The sequence below is a fragment of the Mobula birostris genome, chromosome 20 (genome assembly GCF_030028105.1).
Source record: "Mobula birostris isolate sMobBir1 chromosome 20, sMobBir1.hap1, whole genome shotgun sequence".
Lineage (NCBI taxonomy): Eukaryota > Metazoa > Chordata > Chondrichthyes > Myliobatiformes > Myliobatidae > Mobula > Mobula birostris.
In genome coordinates this window covers 12,898,460-12,923,224 of record NC_092389.1, presented here as the reverse complement: position 1 = coordinate 12,923,224, position 24,765 = coordinate 12,898,460, and the positions used below count along the sequence as shown (strand labels likewise).

Below are 24,765 nucleotides of genomic sequence, written 5' to 3'. Positions count from 1 at the left end.
TTGGAGTAAATTAAAAGGCCAGCACAACATCATGAGCCCTAGCGCCTGTACTCTGCCTGTACTCAGTCCCAAGTCCTTTAACCAACAGTATCAAATCTTAATCAGATTACATATTACTACTTGTGGGAGTTGCTGCTTCTACATTAGTTAGCATTCACTGCTCCCATATTACAATGATTATAAAGTGTGTCAGATGTGTGCTATAAAAATATAGCTTTTGTTACGTATTCAATCAAATGCAATAAGCTTGTTAATCAGCTTGCTCAAAAGTACACATGGAAACCGTACTGAAATACAGAGGGCTATTGAGAGTTTAAAACATTAAAGCTGGGAATATTGAGTAGCACATGATGAATATTGACAAAATTACCTTTCAGTTTACACAAAGGGCACAAAGAGAACAAAATGAGGCAAAAAGGTAGGCTGCCAGGATATTCAGAGTATATCACTTGGGATGATGACAGAAACAAGACAAAACAGTGAATGCTAAAGGATGAATTTTTTTGCCTGAAAAAAAAAACAAGGCAAAGCCTAATGATGGGGAATGTAATTTGGGTGGGGTGGAGGAAAAAAAAGAGGAAGGCAGAATCACGAAAGAAAAGCAGAAATAAACGGCTCAACCAACATCCAAAATGTTCACAAGAACCAGAACAGAAAAAGCTAAATCACATTGATGTGGCCGCATGCAAGACTAAGATATCTGCACTTGGAATTGCATGATGAGGAGAAAGCAATCTGCACTTGTAATTGCATGATGAGGAGAAAGCAAACAATGTGGAAAGATAAATTTAAACTAAAATTTATTATAGGTTATTGATTCCAACAACAATTTGTAATCAAAGTGCCAATACATTTGGACAGATGACAAAACATTTCAAAACAGGAACAAAAAAGCACTACTTTGCCAGTTTTGAAAGAAGAAATACCCAGTTCATCTACATAGCAAATAGTTACATCAAGCACTGACTGAGCCTCCATCTGATAAATTAGCTCCTAAGACAGACTCTGAAACAGTTCTTTTCATTGACAACCTTGTGTCTTGTCCTGATGGTTCTGTTTATTCTTTCAATAAATATGGATGCTGCTAGCAGTACCAGCATTTATTGCCTATCTCTGATTATTGATAGCTACAACGTTGGATCATATAAATCAAATTGGGCAAGGATGGTGTCATTTCACCCCTGAATGCATTACTTGGTCATCTTTCCTAATACTATCTTGATTTAACTTGCAGATTTAAAAATACCTGAATTTAAATTCTCTAGTTGCCATGGTGGAGTTCAATTTAAGTATTTGAACCAACAGTCCAGAACACTACCTGCTGGTGCAATAAATTAACTATTATGCTACTATAATAGAAATTGGTCAGATGTAGAAGGAATGTATGATAGTGCTGATTTCAATTACACTCCCAGAGGTCAACTGACTCCTCTGTGCTGTAACATCCCATCTGACACACCTACCTCCCCTTCCCCCAAAAATAAAAAACACAATCTAGCAATGGCAAAAGAGCTGGTTAAAGACCCCATTATTAGGAAGATACTTCTCATGTTTCACGAGATTGTTCTAGTTGCCTATCCTACAGAAACATGTTAGCATTCCCCTATCATGGAGCAGAGAGAAAGGAAAGTGTTTATACAGTTACAAGAAAAAATTTGTGAACCCTTTGCAATTACCTGTTTTTCTGCATTAATTACTATTTGAAGTCAGGTGTTCCAATCAGTGAGATAAGATTGGAGGTATGGGTTACAGAGGTGCCCTGCCCTATAAAAATGCACACAAAGTCAGGTTACTGCACAGCCTGCTCTTCTCAAGAAAGATCTGTTTATGTGCACCATGCCTTGATCAAAACAACTTTCAGAGGACCTTGGAAGCAGAATTGTAGATATACATGAAGCTGGAAAAGGCTACTAAAGCATTTCTAAAGACCTGAACGTTCATCAGTCCACACTAAGAGAAATTGTCTAGAAATGGAGGAAATTCAGTACTTCCACTGCTCTCCCTAGGAGTGGGTATCCTGCAAAGATCACACCAAGAACACAACATGCAATGCTGAAGGAGATGAAAAAGAACCCAAGGGTAACAGCAAAAGACCTGCATAAATCTCTAGAACTTGCTAAAGTCTCTGTTCATGTCTCCACAATAAAAAAAACACTGAAGGAGAAGGTGTTCATGGAAGGACACCACGGAGGAAACCACTGCTCTCCAAAAAAAAAAACACATTGCTGCATGTCTCAAGTTTGCAAAGGACCACCTGGATGTTCCACAGCACTTCTGGAATAATGTTCTATGGACATGTGAGAAAAAAATTGAACTTTTGGGGAGAAATGCACACCACAATGCTTGGAGAAAAAGGGCACTGCACACCAACACAAAAACCCATGAAGCATGGTGGAAAAAGCATCATGATTTGGGGCTGCTTTGCTGCCTCAGGGCCTGGACAGTTTGTAATCGTTCAGGGAACAATCAACTCAAAATTTTATCAGAACATTTTACAGGAGGATGCCAGGGTAGCAGTCAGTCACTTGAAGCTTAATAGAAGTTGGATGATGCAACAAGCTGATGATCTGAAAGACAAGAGTAAATCAACAACAATGGTTTAAAAAGAAAAAGTGTTTTGGAATGGCCAAGTCAGAGCCCAGACCCGAACCCAATAGAGATACTGTGGCATGAGCTGAAGAGGGCTGTTCATGCTAGGGATCCCAAAAATATTGATGAACTGAAACGGTTCTGGATGGAGGAATGGTCTAAAGATCCTCCTTGCCGTTGTGCAAGTCCGATCAGCAGCTACAGAAAATATTTGGTGGAGGTTATTGCTGCTAAAGAAGGTTCTACCAGTTATTAAAAACAAGGGGTCACATACCTTTTCCACCCTGGACTGTGAATGATTAAACAATGTATTCAATGAAGACATGCAAAGTACAACCATTTGTTATTCATTTAGGCAGTGTGTCTATTATTGTGACTTTGATGAAGATCAGACCACATTTTATGAGTAATTAATGAAGAAAACCAGATTATGTGCAAAGGGTTCAGAAACTTTCTTGCAACTGTATATCATAGGGAGTTTCAAAAGTATGAGTAAGGAAGCTTTTCTAAAACAGTATTGGAAGGAACTACACCTGGAAAACTGTTAGGGTCTCCTTACTCACAAGGGCTTACACTGCCATTGACGTAAACAGCGAAGGTTCAATTAGTATATGAATGAAGGGGCTACCACATGAAGATATTGGGTCTTTCCTTTCTGAAGCTTAGCAAAATGAGAAGTGATCTTACAAAACACTTAAGGATGAGAGAAATGTTTTTGAATAAAATAAGGATTAATTATGGGAATCTGGTAGAAAAGTAAAGCTGAATACAAAATCAGGTCAATTTTATGAAATGGAAGATAGGCTAGATGTGATGCATGGCCTTATCCTTCTCCATTTCCTTGCATTTTTATAGATCACTGCCACCTCTGCCATATTGTCTAGAACACATCACATAACAAAGACCAGGAACTTGCAAAAGTTATTGGAGAAGATTTTTTTTTTGCAGGCAAAGGGACAGCTGGTAATTGAAAGGCTTTTAAGAGTGAGGTAGAGTGTTCAGGATCTGCACATTCTTGTTAAGAGTGAAGGGCAAGGCTGGCAGGTGTATAGAACTCTGGATGACAAGGGATAGAGGCTCTGCTCAAGAAAAGGAGTCATAGGTCAGGTACAGGCAGCTTGGGATTACGAATCCCTGGACAAATATAAGGGATACAGGAGTACACTCAAGAAGGAAATCAGAAGGGCAAAAAGGGGACATGTGATAGCTCTGGCTAAGAGTGAGAATCCAAAAAGATTTTCTAACTACATTAAGGAAAAAGGAGTAACTAGAGAGAGAATAAGGTCTCTTAAAAACCAAAATTAACATTGTGTGAAGCCACAGATGATGAGAGTTCCTCAATGAATATTTCTCCCATTTTTACCATGGAGAAGGATATGAAAACTTCGGACCTTGAGATGATTAACTGGGATGTCTTGGGGATAGTCCGCATTACAGAGGAAGCACTGGATGTAATAAAGATAAGTAGATATATTTTCATGGCTTGAACAGGAATATCCAAGAATACCATCCAAAACTAGGGGAAGAAACTGCAGAAGCTCTGGCTAAGATCTATGCATTAGCAACAGGTAAATACCAGAAGACTGGAGGGTGGCAAATGTTGTCCCTTTATTAAAGAACAGGGGCAAAGGAAAACTTGGGAACAATAGATTGGTAAGCCTAACATTTGTGACAAGATATACAAGCACTTGGAAAGATAAGAGTTGATTAGTGATAGTCAGTGTGACTTTGTGCATGGAAGATCATGCCTCACAAATTTGATTTAGTGTTTTTTTTCCCCGAAATAACCAACAAGCTCAATCAAGGCAGGTGGCAGCCGTAGTCAATATTAACCAGTAGGCCTTTGATCAGGGTAGGCTGCTCTGCAAAATTAGATCGCATGGGATCCAGGGAGAACTAAATGGATGCAACACACTCAAGATGCTAGAGGAACTCAGCAGGTCAGGCAGCATCTATAGATTTTGTGTGTGTGCTGCTTGGATTTCCAGCATCTGCAGATTTTCTCTTGCTTGTAGCCAAATGTATGCACATTTGGCTTGATAGCAAGAAGCAGAGAGCAATAGTATGTGGTTGTTTTTCATACTGGAGGCCATGACCAGTAGTGTTCCTTAGTAGGGCCTAGCGCTAGACCCATTGCTGCTTGTCATCTACATCACTGATTTGATGAGAATGTATTAGAAATGGCAAATTTGCAGATAACACTAAATTAGGTGATGTCATAGATGATTACTAGGATTTACAGAGGAATCTTGATCAGCCAGGTAAATGTATCAAGGGATGGCAAATGGAGTTTAATTCAGATAAATACAAGGTGAATTCATCTGGGAAGACAAATCAAGGTAGGAATTTCACAGCTAACAATAGGCTCTGGGGGTAGAATCCAGAGGGACCCTAGGTCCCTCTGTTCTACAAATACATGCTTCCCAGAAAGTGGCATAATAAGTGGATTAGGTGGTAAAGAAAGTTTTTTGCTATGTTGGCCTTCATCAATCAGGGGACTCTCAGTACTGAGGTTGGAATGTAATGTTGCAGCTGTACAAGACATTGGTGAAGCTGGATTTGAAGTTCAGTTTTGGTCTTCCTGCTATAGGAAAGATGGCATTGAACTGGAAAGAGTGCAGAGGAGATTTACAAGGATGCTGCAAGGCTTCAATTGACTGAGTTGTGGAGAGGTTGAATAGGTTGAAACTTATTTTTCCATTGAAGCACAGAAAAATGAGAGGTGATCTTACAAAGTTATACAAAAATCATGAGCGGTACAGATAGGGAATGTACACAGTCTTTCTCCCAGGGTTGGGAAAATTTAGAACTGCAGAGCATAGGCTTAAGGTGAGAAGGAAGATATTTAATAGGAACATGAGGGACAAAGATTTCATCCAGAGTAGTCAATACTACTGAGCTGACAAAGGATGAGATTGAGGCAGGTACATTAACAACATTTAAAATATACTTGGACAGGTAAACGGATAGGAAAAGTTTACAGGGATGTGAGCCAAAAAGTAGGCAAATGGGACTAGTCTAGATGGGAACCTTGGTCAAGATGGACTGGTTGGACTGAAGGGGCCATTTCCATGCTGTAAGACTCTAACTTATTTCTTTCCTTGAACTATATTATTGACCACTTGTATTTTTACTGCACATGTGGTTTATTTTGTAGATGTTTAACCAAGTTAAATCCTCAAACTTTTTATGGAAGGATTTGAATTTATTCTCTGGATTACCAATTCAGAAACATAACCACTGAAATAATTATTAGCATGTCCACTGATAGCTCTATCTATTGCTTCCATTAACACAAGTCACAAGCTGGTGGAAAAACTGCAAAGAAAATATTGGTCAAAAGTGTAAAGCCACACAAATTGAAAGTAGCCCTTCTTGCCCTATCTTACACTGATTTTCACTTTCTTTAGATGTAAACATAAAATGGCAGCAAAAACTAATGAGTCAGTTTAGAACACATTTATTTGCAATTTCTGATGGTATATGAACACTTGATTCGGAACTGCGTGTGTTTAAAAAGAACTTTTTAAAGTGTAATGACAAGACTAAACCACATATTTCCTTCCAAAAACACAAACTGAGACACTGCAGCATATCGCAGATTGGACCAACAGGAATTACCCGACCAATAAAGTTTAAAATAAAATACAGATTTACGCATAGGTTGTATGAGGATATCAGAGTTTTGGGGCAATTCATACATCAGGTGAGTCTAAACTCTTAAAGAATTGTAGTCATGCTAAATGGACATTTTGCCAAGTTTACTCATCATGTACTGTACATAGCAGGAAACCAGCTTGCACATAGACACATGACTCCCATGAACTGAGAAGTGAGAACTGCACATCTTATACATGATCTAACTGGGATATTGTGCTACAGGGTTAGTAACCTCTCCATATTATGAATTGTTAAGACCACACGAAGAGCAAAATTAGCTCAATTTACAAACCATACAATTAAACCAAAAAAAACAATTTGTTTATAATAACACTCATAAAGCAGTTAAATCTCCTAAAATGCTTTACAGGATGACTGACACTAAAAAAAGTTTTTAAACTGGGCAAAAGAGAGAAGAGAAAATCTGCAGATGCTGGAAATCCAAGCAACAAGTACAAAATGCTGGGGTAACTCAGCAGGCCAGGCATCATCTATGGAAAAAAAGTACAGTCAACGTTTTGGGCCAAAACCTTTTGCTAGGACTGCCGAAGGGTCTCAGCCCAGAACATCGACTGTACTCTTCTCCATAGGTGCTGCCTGGCCTGCTGAGTTCCCCAGCATTTTGTACTTGTTGCAAAAGAGAGAAAAGACCCTTTTATCTGCAATGAGGCAATTAGGAGGCTACGTGCAGACCTATTTATCCACTTAGCTACACACAGATATTAAACTCTAAGGAATGACAGTCATATCTAACAGTTATGTGACTTTTTTTTTAAAAAAAGCATTATCAAATGACGACACATATCACTACCTGCATGCACACAGACAATTAGATCACAGACAAATAAACATTATGTGAATGTTTTTTATAAATTGAGCATTTCACACCAAGTAACCTGCTAATAAAAGAACATAAGGCAGTAGCACAGATAAAATAATGCATCTTAGTTTCACAGCTTTTCTTTTCCCCACTCCAAGAAAACAAAACATTAAATCTATCACATGGCATTAGATACAGAATGAATTTTACTTTTATGCCCCCCCCCAAAAAACGCATGACACCGAAGGCTATGCCAGCTATTGTTGATGCTATGCATTCAGCAACCCTATAATACTAGTATCCCACTAAATTTCCTGCATACCATTCTCCTTACATTTGCGTGACTTCTCCCCAGATTCCACCACTACTGACACTAAGGGCAATTTGCAGCAGCCAATTAAACTACAAGGCTGCTCATTTTGGCGATGCAGGATGAAGATGAAACACTTGAGGGAAACCAAAACAAAGGAAGCACATGCAAATTTCACAGTGTTTCAGTTTAGAATTTTCCATTCTACCACCTTCCCCCCCACCCCCCACATCCTTAAATCTTGTATTTAGTTATAACAAGCAACTACATCAATGACCTGAAGGTGAACACACATTTGCACAAACTTTTCACAAGAGCTTGAATGTAGTCAACATCCTTTCATGGGTTACAAAAGATTCAAAATTTCAAACTGCTTCTCAAGTTTGATCCTATTTAAACCTAATAATTGATATGATAACATATAACGCAAATAGAATCTGAACACCTTGAGCAAATGGCCCTTTGAACTAAATTACTTGCCTGGTCATTTCAGAGAAGATTTGAGGCAACAATCTTGGTGGAATTTAGAGTAACATACAAAACAGACTAGGCAAAGATGGTATGTTTCTTTCCCTGAAGGACATTACTGAATGATATAAACTGTTATGATACTCAGTAATTTCACCATTAGCATTTTTGCCAACCACTCTTTAAAAGTCCAGATTTATTTAATTAAATACATTCCCCAACTGCCAGAGCCAAATTTAAACTAACTTTCAGCAGCAACTCAGATAGTTTGGGAATTCATGTCCCATTCCAGGCACACAAATCCAATCTACCTAGAGCCTCACCGCAGGAGTTAGATGCCACAAGTGCCATCTTTTACATGCCACAATAAGTCAATACTGTCTTTCCCATCAGATAGAGATAGAAGACTTCATGGTATTGTTTTAGAGTAAAGCATTTCAGGAAATATTTGAAGAGAATCTAGACAGTGGAGAGAGTGAGCAATTTTAGAGTTCCTGAATGTCAAGATCTCTGCAGATCTAACCTGGTCCCAACATATTGATGCAGCTATAAAGAAGGCAAGACAGTGGCTACATTTCATTAGGAGTTTGAGGAGATTTGGTTTGTCACCCAAAACACTCCAAAATTTCTACAGATGTACTGGGGAGAGCACTCTGTCTGGCTGTATCACCATCTGGTATGGGGGAGCTACTGCACAAGATCAAAAGCTACAGAAAGTTGTAAAATTATTCAGCTCCATCTTGGGTACTAGCCTCTCTTGTATCCAAGACATCTTCAAGGAGCGGTGCCTCAGAAAGGCGACGTCCATTGTTAAGGACCCCGAGTGCCCAGGACATGTCCTCTTCTCGTTGTTACCAGAAGCCTGAAGGCACACACTCAGCGATTCAGGAACAGCTTCTTCCCCTCTGCCATCTGATTTCTGAATGGACATTTAACCCATGAACACTACCTCACATTTTTAATATATTATTTGTTTTTGCACTATATTTATACACATACACACACTTCCTATAATTGATCTACTTATTTTTTGTTCTATGTTATCATGCCACTAAGTTAACAAATTTCACAACATATGTTGGTGATATTAAATCTGTTTCTGATTCAGATTTTAATAAATACCTACATGAAGAAGGAATAGGATGTGATGATAAGGTTAAGTGAAAAGAAGGATGCTCATATGCAGCATAAACACCACAGTTGTTACAGTTCATTACTGGCTAAATTAACATTTCAAAAGATATTCTCCCAAGCATATTAGCCAATATTTAGCAATCAAGATTATAAACATACACATTACTACTTAAAGAATCGTACATACATACTTACCACCAGGTTCACTGGGAGGAAAAAAATCAGGAGTTTAATTTTCCCCAGGGTTAGTCTAAGGTTATACCTGGAAACAGATGCTATCTGACTTGCCATATATTTTTAACATTTAGTGTTTTAATGTCAGATTTTCAGCATCTGCATTTTTTTTTAAAGTTTTCTATCATTGACCAGGGTTGCCTTCTTTGTCTTTGTAACTCAAAACTGCATATCTAAAACACTTTTCTTCAACACATTTTATGCAATATTTAGATTCAGTTTCAAAACATTTTAAAAAGAAAATCTTATACTTCTATTTGTGCATAATTGGCATTTCATAAAACTTTATAAGCTCTACTGACAGAATATTTGGAACCAGGTTCATACTCTTCATTCAACTATCGCTACAAAGGTTCTAAAATAAGAGAGTCAGAAATTTTCTTCAGTTACTACTGTGACCAAGTTAAATCAACAATGCACAGATGTATGCAAAGCAAGTCAATTCACATGCTTTTGGGAGCCAAAGAATTAAGGAGAAATGTTAGCATCTAACTTAATATGTGGTGTTATTAAGTTAAAAACTGGACACAAGTCAAAGTAAGGAATTGTTTAACACTATGAAATTTACTACTGACACAATATACGCCAAAGAAATGTGATAACTGGTAGAACGATTACAGGCACTGAAATAACCTGTACCTTACATGCAACAATGTTTCTGCAATAGTAGGTTATAAGAACAAGACTGGCTGAAAGCCCATTAAGTATTGCACATACTCCCACCTGCAAATGAGAAAGAGACTAGCAACAACATTAAGACATCATTGCAATAAGATTCAGCAGGCAAGCATGCCAGTTTTGCCCATCTTTCATACCAATTTAAAACTTAGCAATAATTCCAAAATTCACAACTTTAACGGATACAAGTACAATCTGATTAACAAATTTTATTTACCTTCACTAGACTGGATCAATAATAACTAGAACACTTTACTGTAGTTATAATCCCCACCTAGTCTGTGGTACACTAATCTACCATTCAGCTATAAAAACAAAAGCAACACACACAAAATGCTGGAGGAACTCAGCAGGCCGGGGCAGCATCTATGGAAATGAACAAACAGTCAACATTTCGGGCTGAGACCCTTCTTCAGAAGTCAAAATAAGAAGGTGGGGGGGGGTGACAGACGATAGGTGAAACTTTGAGGGGGGAGGGGTTGAAGTAAAGAGCTGGGAAGTTGATTGGCAAAGGAGACGAAGGGCTAAAGATGGGGGAATCTGATAGAAAAGGACAGAAGACCATGGAAGAAAGGGAAAGAGGAGGAGAACCAGAGGGAGGCGATGGGCAGGTAAGGAGACAAGGCAAGAGAGGTAAATGGGAATGGTGAAGGGGGGGCAATTTAGCACATGTGCTAATCAGTTCTTGTTATAATCTTGGAAATCAATGCTAATCCCCGGACAAGGGAAGACATCATCATGGAGGAACATGCCCGAGAGACCTCCCCCAGCAAGGAAAATGGTTATGGTCCATCCCATTATAGGCAGAACTCTAGAGAAAACTCAATTAGGGTTATGGTCTTCTGGTTGTCAATGACCAATCATCTCACTCAATTCTGAGTCTCCTGTCTCACACACAAGAGGAAACAACCATTCTATTGTTCTTTATTGCACCCCACCAATTCTCCATACCCAGGCCTACCCCGGTACCTGGTATCCTCCCTCTCCTGTCCACCCCAACTGATCTATCTCCCCAAGTCCCCATTCATAATTCAAGATTCCACATGTCATATTCAGAGCCCTGTCTCTATGTCTCTCTACCAACCCTCAGTTCCACTTTTCACTCCACACCCCCCCCCCACACACGAACCAGCTAACCCCAGCCACACTGGCCGGCTTCCCTCCCCCCCCAATATTTCTCCTCCATTCAGCATCTTTCCCCACAACTCCACCGGCATATTTCTCCCCACAGTCTCTCCCCCACCCACCCCAAAGGGTCTTCCAAATCTACTCTCAATGGCCTCTCCCACCTCCCAACCCTGAACCTTCCCCATTGTTCCCCTAACCCCGCCGCTCTCCTCCCCTCACCCCCCACTCTCCCTGCTCATACCTCCCACCACCCCCCCCCCCGCTGCCCGGTCCCTCTCCCCACCACCCCGCCTACCCCTCCCTACCACCCCTCCCCCCACCTACCGCTGCCCGGTCCCTCTCCCCACCCCACCCCCGCTGCCCCAACCTCTCTCACCTCGTCCTAGTTCCCCCCTCCGCTCCTCCACCCCAGGACCATCCACTTATTCCAACACCACCACCACCCCCCCCCGCACCCTTTACTGGCTGCACCACCACCCTCCCCAAACCGTGACCAAGGTTCCACCTCTCAGCTCCCGCACCTTATCCATTAATTTCCAGCATTTCTCCACGGCTCTCTTGTCCACAACGCCCGCCTGTTGGTGCTGGTGCTGGTGGGGCTGGAAGGCGTCCTTCACCAGCCCAATGAAGCCGCCCGCTTTTCTCAGGTTACTGCCCCGCGCCGCCGCCGCCGCCATCAACAAGAATTGGAAGAAATTATAATTTACAAAAAATTATTTTTGTAACTTTTTTAAGCGGAGGCGAAAGGAGGGAACAATGCCCGTGAGGATTAGATGGCCGATATACTTCACGAAAAGCGCCGCTCGCTTGATCTTCGTCGCCCTGCTCGCATTATTTTAATTTCTAAAAAGCGGAATCGCCACTGAAATTTGCTTCTCGTTTTTTTCTCTCCCTTCGCTCGTCCCGCCCTCCGCGCGCGACCGCCGCCGGGGTCAGAGGTCACCCAGAGGAAGAGGAAAGAGGACCGCGAAGGGACAACAGAAAGGGGGGTGAAGTGCGCATGCGAATCAGCTGGTAAGGCAACTTTCATCATTGATGCTGGCGCTGGCAGGATGCTATTTACATCAGAACAAAAGCAAAAGAGGGAAGGGAAAAGAGCTAGTATCAATACGAATACAGGTGATTGGTAGCAGGCGAGCCAGCACCTGTAATGAGATGCATCTGCATTTTCACAACAGAGGCTGCAGATGCTGGAAATCGGAATCAACACAAAATGCAGAAGTAAATCAGCAGATTAGGCGCATCTATGGAGGGAAATGAAGAATCGAGATCCATTTTGCTTTGAATGGCAAAATTTACAAAATAAGCTACTGTTTCCATGTATGCAAACGAACGGAAAAGTAGAGATGTACTTTACAGCCAATGTTGAAGTGTGGTCATTGTTCTAATAGCGGGACCATGGCAACTAATTTGTTCCCAAGTAAAAGGCAATCAATGAAAGACCAAATAACCTTAGAGCAGGGGTTCCAACCTTTTTTTATGCCATGGACCAATACTATTATGCAAGGGGTTCCTGGACTCAAGGTTGGGAACCCTTGCTTTAAAGTAACTTTGAGGGACCAAATATTAAACTGGAGACCAGTGATAGCTATAACCTTGCCTTTATGTTTTTCACCACCTTGTCAATGCAGAGAATCTTGAAACCAAGCTAATTTCTCCTTAGATGGGATAAAGAGACCATCTAATTCATCTGCCTTTGTAATGTGATACATTGAGTGCATGCCATTTTATATTTTAACCCAATTCTCACTCAATCACATGCCTCTAATGTCGCTGCCGTTTAGAGCAGCAATGAAGGTCCTCCATCTTTGGCGTTGTTCAGGGCTTCCTTTATCCTGTCTTCACTACTCAGTTTTCACTACTATCAGCCATGCAAATCCTGGGTGGAGACTCAGGAATACTGTTGCATTCAGATGTAGAAAGATTCTTCATTGCTGTTTCCATAACAATTTTGTTTTACCAGTCAGGGTTGTCAGCCCTGAGCTGAACCCCCCACCCCCGAACCAGTGGACCTCTGGTTCTCTACGGTTTGACCTGTTTGGCTTGGGTGACCCCAGCAAAGGCAAAAGCCTAAAGCCCTGACTTCAGCCAACATCGTGTTATTGAGGCACACAAGCCTCCAAACCACCCCAAGGCTATGGTCCTCTTGGAGATTAACCCACTTCTACTAAGGCAATATTTTCTGTGTGCAATATCACAAGATATTAATTGGTATAAAATATGTTGTCTCTCAAATCCACCACTCTCACTCCTCTTTACACCAGCGCACAGCAGTGGAAACTGTGAAAAGTTTCAAACTCCTGGGAGTGCACATTTCACACAGCCCCTTATGGTCCCAGAGCAGTCAGGAAAGCTCATCAATACGTCTACTTTCTGAGGAGGCTGAAGAGAGCTGGATTTTGTGCATCTACGCTCGCGTCATTCTACAGATGTGTAGTGGAGAGCAGCCTAACAAGCTGCATCACTGCATGGTACGTACGGAAACTGCACTGCGGTGGTCAGGAAGGCTCGACAATGGGTAGTCAAACTGCCCAACGCATCACCGGCACCAGCCTACCCACCGTCAAAAACCTAGATACAGAAAGGTGCCCGAAAAGGGCCAGTAACATCACTCGCCCTGCTCATGGAGTGCTCGTCCCACTCCCATCAGGGAGGAGGCTACGTAGTTTCCACAACAGGACCACCAGGCTCAAAAATGGTTACTTTCTCCGAGCAGTAAGGCTGATCAACACCTCCACCCTCTACACCCACCCCTCCACACACCCACAACCACGACATTATCATTTCCTGCCCTGTCAGTCACTATATGTACAGAAACTACTGTGCCTAGTATCGCTTTATGGACATACAAACAATTGATGTACAATATATAAGTTATCATATGTATTGCTATTTATTGTGTTTTTTATAATTATTGTGTTCTTTATCTTATTGTGGTTTTTTTGTGCTGCACCGGATCTGAAGTAACAATTACTTTGTTCTCCTTTACACTTGTGTACTGGAAATGACATGAAACAATCTTGACTATCTAACCACAGCGGTCCCTCCTGGTAGCAAAGTAAAGCATATAAATTGCAACAAAATAGGCTATATATGAAGTAAGAGGGTTGGCGAATTGGTTGAATTAAATACTTGGATATTGATATTGTGATATATTCCAACATAACACTGGATAGAGCATGGAAGAAAACAAAATAGACAGTTAACCCAATCACCAATATATAATTTCATAAGAGATATCAGGCAGCTTCCGAAGAGGAAGTGCAAGAGGATGTATTCATATTCGGTGAAACATAATGAAAATAAATGAGTCACCGGCTCACAAGGTTCATAAATAAGCAATGAGAGATAGCAATGGAATCTACATGATTAGACAAAGAAGGATTAAATGTGTGAAGAAGTAGATTAAGAATGGGCAAGAATTGACAAATAGAGAATAATGCAGGAATATGTGACATTCACCATCTCCAAAGGAAAGGTCAATTAAGAGCAGATCCGGGTGTACTAATGTAGGACTAGCAAAAGGCTAGTATGTAGGTACAGTCAGTATAAAGGTCAGCTAGCAGAATGCAAAGTAAGGATGTTATGCATCATGTATCCAGAGCACTGGTGGGAGCACATTCAAAGTACTGCTTACAGTATTGGCAAGGCGCTAACATTGTGGAAGCAATTCAGAGAAAGTTTACTAGACTAATGACTGAAATGGGTGGGTTGTGTTATGAGGGAAGGTTGGACAGCTTATCTTCTAAGCATTATGGAAGAGAAGAAAAGGTCTAGACTGAACACACAATTACAGGTTATGATAGGTTGAAGGTGGATTGGATGTTTGCTCTTGCATGAGAATTTAGAATGGTGGATCAATGTTTTAAAATAACCTCCCCTCCCCCCCATGCAATTAAAGTAAAGATAAAATCAAATTTCTTTCTTAGAGGGTCATGAATTCTTTTACTAAGAGGGTGTCAAAAGCAATTTAGCGTTCGGATGTCCATTCACAGTAAGAGGAGATACACCTGGTACACCCTCTAAATACTTCCACATTAAGCAAGTCGACTTGAAATTGGACATGTTCTCCAGAAGGGAGGTTCACTTTGGTGAATCAGAAACATAAAATGGCCTTCAGATCCACCAGAGTAAGGTAGGTGGCCAAAGTGTGAAAGGAAACTATGCCACCTGAGAGTGGATGCCAGGTCCCCATAGATCTCCAGGTGATGCCAAGACTTCACAGATCACCAGCTGATGCCATAATTCCACAGAAGTCCAGATGTTGTCAGGTCTCCACAGAACTCTTTGCAAGCATTAGAAAACAATGCAGAAATAATATCTGAGCCTGGACTTGCCTTGCATCAATTGACTGCTGTTTGTCATTGAACGAATCACTACAAAGATGATTCTCCTTCTCCAGTACTATCTTTTCAAACTATGTCCATAAGCATAGGAGCAGAATTAGGCCATTCAGCCCATCGAGTCCATTCTGCCATTTCTATGGCTGATCCTGGATCCCACTCAACCCCATACACCTACCTTCTCAGCATATCTCTTGATGCCCCAACCAATCAGGAATCTATCAACTTCTGCTTTAAATATACCCATGGACTTGGCCTCCATCGCAGTCTGTGGCAGAGCATTCCACAGATTCATCACTCTTAGGCTAAAAAAAATTCCCCTTTACTCCTGTTCTAAAAGGTTGCCCCTCAGTTTTGAGGCTGTGCCCTCTAGTTCTAGGTAGCCCCACCAGAGGAAACATCCTCTCCACATTCACTCTAGTCCTTTCAACATTCGGCAGGTTTCAATGAGATCCCCTCCCCACCCCCACCCCCCATTCTCCTAAATTCCAGTGAGTACAGGCCCAAACACTCCTCATATGTTAACCCCTTCATTCCTGGAATCACCCTTGTAAACCTCCTCTGACTGTCTCCAATAACAACACATCCTTTCTGAGATAAGGGACACAAAACTGTTGACAATACTCCAAGTGCAGCCTGACTAGTGTCTTATAAAGCTTCAGCGTTATCTCCCTTGTTTTTACATTCTGTTCCCCTTGAAATAAATGCCAACTTTGTACTTGCCTTCTTTACCACAGGACCTTCTCCCTATTTAGATAATAGTCCGCACTATTGTTCTTTTTACCAAAATGCATTATCGTACATTTCCCAACACTGTATTCCATCTGCCACTTTTTTTGCCCTTTCTTCCATTTTGTCCTGCTGCAATCACATTGCTTCCTCAGCACTACCTACCCTTCCACCTATCTTCGTATCATCCGCAAACTTTGTCACAAAGCCATCAATTCCATTCTCCAAATCACTGCCAAACAATGTGAAAAGTAGCGGTCCCAATACTGACCCCTGAAGAACACCACCAGTCACAGGCAGGCAACCAGAAAAGGCCCCCTTTATTCCCACTTGCTGCCTCCTGCCTGTCAGCCATTCCCCTATCCATGCCAGTCTCTTTCCTGTAACGCCATAGGATTTTATCTTGTTAAGCAGCCTCATGTGTGGCACCTTGTCAAATGCCTTCTGAAAATCCAAGTAAATGACATCCACTACCTCTCCTTTGTCCACCCTGCTTGTTACTTCCTCGAAGAACTCTAACAGATTTGTCAGGCAAGATTTCCCTTTGCAGAAACTATGCTGACTTTGACATTTTATCATTAGTCTCAAGTACCCCAAAACCTCATCCTTAATAATAGACTCCAACACTTTCCCAACCACTGAGGTTTGGCTAACTGGCTTATAATTTCCTCTCTTTTGTCTTCCTCCCTTCTTAAAGATTGGAGTGGCATTTGCAATTTTCCAGTCCTCCAGGACCATGCCAGAATCAAGTGATTCTTAGAAACATAGAAAACCTACAGCACAATACAGGCCCTTCGGCCCACAAGGCTGTGCCGAACATGTCCTTACCTTAGAACTACCTAGGCTTACCCATACCCCTGTATTTTTCTAAGCTCCATGTACCTATCCAGGAGCCTCATAAAGACCCTATTGTTTCCGCCTCCACCACTGTCGTCGTCAGCAGCCCATTCCATGCACTCACCACTCTCTGCATAAAAAACTTACCCCTGACATCTCCTCTGTACCTACTTCCAAGTACCTTAAAACTGTGCCCTGTTGTGCTAGCCATTTCAGCCCTGGGAAAAAGCCTCTGACTATCCACATGATCAATGCCTCTCATCATCTTATACACCTCTATCAGGTCATCTCTCATCCTCCGTCGCTCCAAGGAAAAAGGCCCAGTTCACTCAACCTATTCTCATAAGGCATGCTCCCCAATCCAGGCAACATCCTTGTAAATCTCCTCTGCACCCTTTCTATGGTTTCCACATCCTCCCTATAGTGAGGTGACCAGAACTGAGCACAATACTCCAAGTGGGGTCTGCCCAGGGTCCTATATAGCTGCAATATTACCTCTCAGCTCTTAAACTCAATCCCATGGTTGATGAAGGCCAATGCACCGTATGCTTTCTTAACCACAGAGTCAACCTGCATAGCAGCTTTGAGTGTCCTATGGACTCAGACCCCAAGATCCCTCTGATCCTCCACACTGCCAAGAGTCTTAAAAGATCATGACCAATGCATCCGTTATCTCTTTAGCAACCTCTCTCAGGACGTTAGGGTGTAGTCCATCTGCTCCAGGTGACTTATCCATTTAAGAGCTTTCAGTTTGCCTAGCACTTTTTCCTTTGTAATAGCAATGGCACTCACTTCTGCTCCCTGACATTCACAGACCTCTGGCATACAGCCAGTGTCTTCCACAGTGAAGAATGAATCAAAGTACTTATTAAGTTCATCTGCTATATCTTTCCCCCTTTACTCCCTCACCAGCATCATTTTCCAGTTGTTCAATATTAACTCTCTCCTCCCTTTTGTTCTTAAAATAACTGAAAAATCTTTTAGTATCCTGCTTTATATTATTGGCTAGTTTGTCCTAATATTTCACATATGTAGACATTTATCTCCAGTCTAACTCCAATTTTACCTTAAACACAGTTCCTTGAGCTGCTTAGTCCATGTCAAACCTGAACTCTTTCAGGATTCAGCAGACTACTTACTACTTAAGTAATTGAACAAAAGGACAAGAACAGATTTGATGCCATCTGCAAAATTAACATTATTGCAGAGCCTTTGCGCCAGTCAGAACGTGACAGGAGTAAAGGTATATTTGACCTGGGTGTGGTCCTTTCACAAGATTCACTTCATGACCACTTCCCCCCTACTCTTTTCATCTTGGCTGTTCGCTACATTATTGATTTTTCCCATTCCCTTTTCTTGACAAACTATTACAATTCCATCATTTAACATCTGATTTTAGATAATTATATTCATTTTAGAAAAAAGATGTATTATCATAGATACTGTAAGTGTTAATATTCTGAATGTCAAATATAAAATAGTGAAGAAGGGTCTCGGCCCAAAACATTGACTGTTCATTCTTTTCCATAGATACTGCCTGACCTGTTCAGTTCCTTGGCATTTGGTGTTTATAAGAGTGATCTTGAGCTATATTATACTAATATATAAACACATTTATACTTAATTTTAAGATATTTATTAAATAAAGAGAAGTCTGTCTCATATTCTTTTCTTTCCTTGCATTACTGTATCCCTTTATTTACCGATAGACACAGAGAGAGTGAGCAATTTCAAGTTCCTGGGTGAGAACCTAACCTAGACGCAATATATCAATGCAGCTATAAAGAAGGCAAGACAGCAGCTATATTTCATGAGGAGTTTGAGGAGACTTGGTTTGTCAACTAAAACACTCAAAAACTTCTGCAGATGTACTGTGGAGAGCATTTTGACAGGATGTATCACCGTCTGGAGGGGTGGGGGGGGGGACACAAGATCGAAATAAATTGTAGGAACTTGTGAAATTGGTCAGCTCCATCATGGGTACTAGCCTCCGTGGTATCCAAGACCATCTTCAAGGAGCGATGCCTTAGGAAGGTGACGTCCATCATCAAGGATCCCCAGCACCCAGGGCATGCCCTCCTCTCATTGTTACTGCTTATTTTATTTACGCTATTTTGCACGACTTATCTTAATTTAACTATATAATATATATATTTTTAATGTAACTCAGTTTTTTCTCTATATTTATTTTATCATGTATTTCATTGTACTGCTGACGTAAAGTGAACCAATTTCACGACATATGCCGCTGATATTAAATCTTATTCTGATTCTGACTGCGGAGGCGACCGACGCCTGAGAAATTCTGCTTTATCCGCCAGTCTCAAAGATGGCCGACGACCAGTTGCTTGAGTCAGGGTACAGTATCCTGGCAACAAGCGCTTGTGCTGCTTAGCAACATCAAACATTGATACTGAATCCCCTCCCTTGCACTCTACTGATGGGTTACACTGGTTTGAATGACATTCAGGTACGACTGCTGAATGATGAATTCACATGTCAATCAAAACGTCACGCTCAGATAGGCGGGGGGACTGCCGCTGCAAGTCTGTTGCTCCATACCCGAGTCCCGGCAAGACCATCCTTGGAACAACCGGTTCTGATCAGTGTAGAGTCACATCCATCCCACTGGCTGTATTGGTGTAAATATTTATTTTGTAATTGTTGAAAGATCCATGCTATGCTATGCTATGCAAAGTCTTTTATAACTTCAAAAAACGTGGTTGTTTCGATTCTCTCTGCAATTCTATAATATATTACATTTTCATTTTTTATGTTTTTCCCTATCTTAAGAAATGTATGTGGACAGTGAAAACAAAGGGTAAAAACTTCTATTTTAATTTATCTGCTTCTTTTTTCCCTGCTATTTCCTCTTTGTTCAATGATTGCTGCGTTTTATTTGAACGTGTGGCGCTTATTCTATTCAGGGTTAATCGTTATGGCACGCACCAAAACGAAATATTAGGTTCGGAGTGAACTACTTTGATCATATGTGTAGTTAAACATAGAAAGGGGCAAGCGAGGATGACCACTTTCCTTCCAAGAACAAGTAGTGCTTTAATACCCTTGGTTGATTCAGTTCGGAGATCAACGTAACAATTTGGTAGTTTCATGGTTACGATTAAACCAATTATTTGAATTTAAATTCTACTACTTTGGAATGAGGTTTAAGCTCACATCTCCAGAATTAATATCCAGATAAACTCCCACTACCTATCAAATACTCCCAATGATGTGTGCCTCAAATAGCCTCTGAAAACCAAGTCCAGCTCCTGGCCTTCACCTGTTACTCAGCTCCTAAGCCCAGTGGAACCGTTTCTACTGACGGGAGAAGGGGCAAAGGCGGGTTACTGGCGCCTTACTTTGGGCAGATGGAGCTCACCAACTGTGTTTGGCAACTCATCAAAGAGAAGGAAATCTCTGATCTCAAACCTCCGCTGCCTTGTGGCTTTACCCACTCATGAGGAAGGCTTCAGGAGTAAACCCCGAGGGAAAAATCCGGAGCTGGAGTCCCTAAGGCAGTCCTACGTTGAGTTTGACGATGACTGGCAACTCCTGTAACACCGCTGGTACCAAACTGCATCGGTCTCTGCCGTCCCTTTGCATTCCTCAGCTGCGTGGAGAGGAGGAACTTACTACATAGACAACAACTTACTCTCCATATCGTACTGCCCTGGCTTGCGTACTGGCTGGCTATCACGTCGACTGCGACCAACGAAAGGCCCTCATTACTCAGACCATCAGCAGAAGACAGAGGCCACTGAAACACATTTTATTTTAAAATGATACATTTATATATCACCTTTCACAACCTCAGGACATCCACATTGGGATAATGTAAGCACTTCTGTTTAAAGTCATTATTGAAATTGTGGCAACTGGTTTGCACAAAGAAAGCACTTATGAGCAAATTCATAATTCTCAGCTGATCAATAATTTCTGAAAAAACAGACAGTTCCCTGGACACTCTTTAAGTGGTTGTGTGATCATTATATTAACCTATTATATTAGAGGGCAACAGACTTTTCTTTTAATATTCAAGATTCAAGATTCAAAAACATTTATTGTCATTCTAACCGTGCATCAGCTCTGCAGGGCAGAATGAGACAGCGTTTCTCAGGAGCAGTGCAATCATAACATAACAAATGCAACACTAAATAATAAACCTATTTATATGATGTTCAACTCCTCCAAATATGCAGTCCCCTCCCCCCCGGAACATTTAGCTAGTTTTTAATGCTCCATTGACTGGAGTGGGATTTGAATACATGACTTTCAAATTCAGAGGGGCAAGAGCTTTCAGCTCATTTTCTAGGCTTAGATCAGTGTCAAACATATACTTAAACATGGGCATGCTGAATTTTGTGGTTACGATTGAATAATGATCTACTTGCCATCTCCCCACTCACACTTCTTCACTGTTTATTTGCAGGCTTTTGGACCTTCCTAGGAAAATGCCACCGAAGAATAAGGGAAAGGCAAAAAAAGGGAAGAAGAAAGCAACCAAAGGTAATGAGTGAAGCAAATGATAAGTTCTGTACTAATGTCCTTTTTTCCCTTTCACACACATTCCAAAGCACAGCAGAGATATGAAATTCAGTTCGTATTAGTTATAGTTTTAAGATCATCTTTGCTTTATTTTCCCCAATTTATACTGTTTTCTAACACATTCTCACTGATAATATGTTTTTGCTATACCACAATGATATCCACGGACCTAAGTGTATAAAATACTTCACGGGCATGTTAGGATAGTTGTGGGAAAGATGTTCCCCTGGCTGAGGAGCCTGTAACCAGAGGTCACAATCTCAACATAAGAAGTAGTTTACTTAAGACTGGAAAGAGAAAAAATGTCTTCACTCAGAGGGTGGTCTTTGGAATTGTCTATCCCAGAGGACTGTGGAACCTCAGTCTTTTATTGCATTTAAAACAATAGATTCTGCAAATGCTGGAGGTCTTGAGCAATACACACAAAATGCTCGGCTGGTCAGGCAGCATTATGGAGGGGAGTAAATAGTTAACGCTTTAGGTTAAGACACTTCATCAACGCTCAGAGTGGTTGATATTTTTGGATATTAAATGACTCTAAAGCTATTGGGATGGGGATAGTACAGGAAAATGGCAGGTCAGCCATTTTATTGCTCCTTTTTTTTTATCTCTATGCTGCCTCTGTACTCACCCAAAGTGTTTATGTTGTTCTGCTGCTACTGTCCATGGACCTGACTGTGGAACTGATCTTAGCAGGATCAGGGGCTGACCATGAGCTTAACACAGGGAAGAAAAGAATTGAAAAAAAAATTACTGATGTTAATAAGTTCATGTTTATTGTCATTCAACCGGCAAACGAATCCTTGTTCCTTTGGACTAAGATGCACAACACAATACATATATCTCACACACACAATGCTGCACGTTCAGTAATAGATTAAGGCAACTGTGCTGCTCCAAAGAGCCCTATACGAGTTCATTCTTACCCTCAGTTATCAGGCTCTATAATGAGTCAACCTATAGCTGGGGAAGTGATGACCCCCTCCTGTGAGACTGTTATTAACCTCTGTTTACCACACCCTGCCATTGTGGACACCCTGTGTAATACTGTACAATACTAGCATCACTTCTTATCTGGACGGTGTGAATGTTCACCCATTACTGTATTATATAATGGTAATCCTTGCACTACCATCTTCTCAGTGTGAACTTGGAAATTTTATAAATCTTATCATCTTTGACTTGTAAATCTTGTACATTTTATTTTTTAAATTATTACTTCTAATATTTGTGCACTTGTAATGCTACTGTGACCCTGTAACTTTCTTTGGGATCAATAAAGTCTCTATCTATCTAAAGTAATATTATAACTAGTAAGTTAACAAGTAAGATGCATTTGTGACACAAGTTAAAAAGTAAACAGTATAACACAACTGGCGTTTCATGTGTGTTGAGACCTGGGTGGCGGCAGGGTGTTTAGTATTCTTACGGCCTGGGGAAGAAGCTGTTTCCAAATTTTATTTCTTAAACAGCAGTGAAATCAATTTTATTTCTTAAACAATGTGTGAGATTCATTTACCTTTAACCCTGACTGACAAATACTTTTAAACACAGCAGGAATTGAGCAGTGATGTGAAGTAAAGCTATTTGCTTTGCTGCAGGTAAATGATTAATTTGAGCCTTCTTTTCTATAATTCAACATGGGTTGAGATGAGTGCATTCCTCTGCCCACCACTCCTCCTTCCGCCCTATTAGATGCAGTATCAATAGCTGGCTGAGACCCATAGAATCTATAGTCTGTGAAACCAGGGCAGGAGGAGGAGTAATGCAGTGAACAGTGGGTGTTTAACATAAGTTGGAGTTGCAGTAATAGCACTGAACTGGGAATATGAGTGAAAAATAAAAAATCATAAACACAAGAGATTCTGCAGATGTCCTGATGAAGGGTCTCAGACCGAAAAATCACCTGCTTATCCCTCCATTCATACTGCCTGACTTGCTGATTTCCTCCAACACTTGTGTGCCTGTGTGTGTGTGTTGGTTAAAATAGAAAATGGACAGTACATTTCAAGTCATGTATTTTTTTTTGCCCCCAGATGCCGCCTTGCCTCACTAATCCAACATTTTCAGTTTTTTTTTCCAGATATCCACCATTTACAGAATTTTGCATTGGATTACACAGTCAGATTCTGTCAATGGGTAGCCTGAGAATCTGAATTTAGTTTTTAATTGTAATTTGTTAATAAATGTTAGAATGGTAAATGTAAAAACCCCTCACCCGTTCATGGATCTCCTCAAAAAAGCAAAGATACAAGCAGTAAAAGTAGAACTTGCTGCCATGTGGAACAGTTTAAGAAAAAAACATTGCAACATTTAAAAGGAGATTTGAAGCACATGTTAGATAAAGGTATAGGGACATTTTGGGGAAAGGGTAATTAGGTTGGGAGCCTTGCAATTGTATAAACAGCTGCTTTGACCAGTGTGGGTTGCTTCAGTACTGCAGACACTGTAATTCTGTTCCTCAGGAAATAGCTGTGCTCTGTAATCTGATCCTGGGACAGGCAAAAGAATACCTCAGACTGAGTTAATTTGAAAATAAGGACAATTTTATCAAGTAAATCTATTAATGCTCTTCTTTGTCTCACTGCCTCCTTGTTTGGCAAATCTCTTCCAATTCCTGGACTCTGTCCCATCCCAACCCCCAACCATTCCTCATGTCAAAGGAGACAATGTTGAAGAGAAATACAAACAAACTGTACATCAAGTGGAATCACTGAAAAACCAGTTAGGTAAGAGAGAATAATACAGTATTTAAAATTAAGTTGTCCTAAATTTATTAACTGTTGGAGAGATGGAGTAGAAATAAGGAGCTGAAATTGCATAGTGCCTGTCAGTGGTGCCACTAACACCATACATTACCACCAGCCTGTCAGTTTTCCAAAGTCCCAGTTAAAAGCAGATACAAAACTCCAATAATCCAACGTTTGTGTGTTTGATGATGCTGGGCTGCCGGATTGTCTATTGGATGTTACTCTTCATATTAATGCAAGGAGACACTTTAAAGTCTTTATTAAATTAGGGAACTGTTAAATTAGTTTTTATTGCCAAAGTACAGTGGAAAGCTTTGTTTTGCAATGCCATCCATACAGATCATTTTGTCACAAAAGCAATAACAGAATCCGGAATATATCACTGTTACAGAGAAAGTGCAGTGCTAGCAGACAATAAGGTACAAAGCCGTGACAATTATACAGTCGAGAGTCTATCTTATCGTACAAGAGGCCCTTTCAGTGGTCTTAGAACAGTGGAATAGAAACTGTTCTTGGGCCTGCTGGTACCCAATGGGA

General features: G+C 40.8%; 2 protein-coding genes across 7 annotated transcripts in view; one reads left to right on the top strand and one right to left on the bottom strand.

The window, feature by feature from the left end:
* The window catches only part of cbl (Cbl proto-oncogene, E3 ubiquitin protein ligase), a 144,800-nt gene extending 132,808 nt beyond the window's left edge, over nt 1–11,992 (bottom strand). The window contains exon 1 of the mRNA XM_072238167.1: nt 11,543–11,992. Within this exon, the coding sequence (XP_072094268.1) occupies nt 11,543–11,698 (156 nt within the window). The 5' untranslated portion in view covers nt 11,699–11,992. The remainder of the gene's footprint in view (nt 1–11,542) is intronic.
* drc12 (dynein regulatory complex subunit 12 homolog) overlaps nt 11,540–24,765 on the top strand; it is a 36,859-nt gene continuing 23,633 nt past the window's right edge. For 2 of the 6 annotated variants that reach the window (XM_072238172.1, XM_072238171.1), the window contains exons 1-4: nt 11,540–11,668; nt 11,958–12,035; nt 21,363–21,439; nt 24,142–24,207. In XM_072238172.1, the coding sequence (XP_072094273.1) occupies nt 11,646–11,668; nt 11,958–12,035; nt 21,363–21,439; nt 24,142–24,207 (244 nt within the window). In that variant the 5' untranslated portion in view covers nt 11,540–11,645. Of the gene's footprint in view, nt 12,036–19,681; nt 19,752–21,362; nt 21,440–24,141; nt 24,208–24,765 lie in introns of those variants that run through there. The other 4 variants (XM_072238174.1, XM_072238168.1, XM_072238170.1 and 1 more) reach the window with 4 other exon arrangements.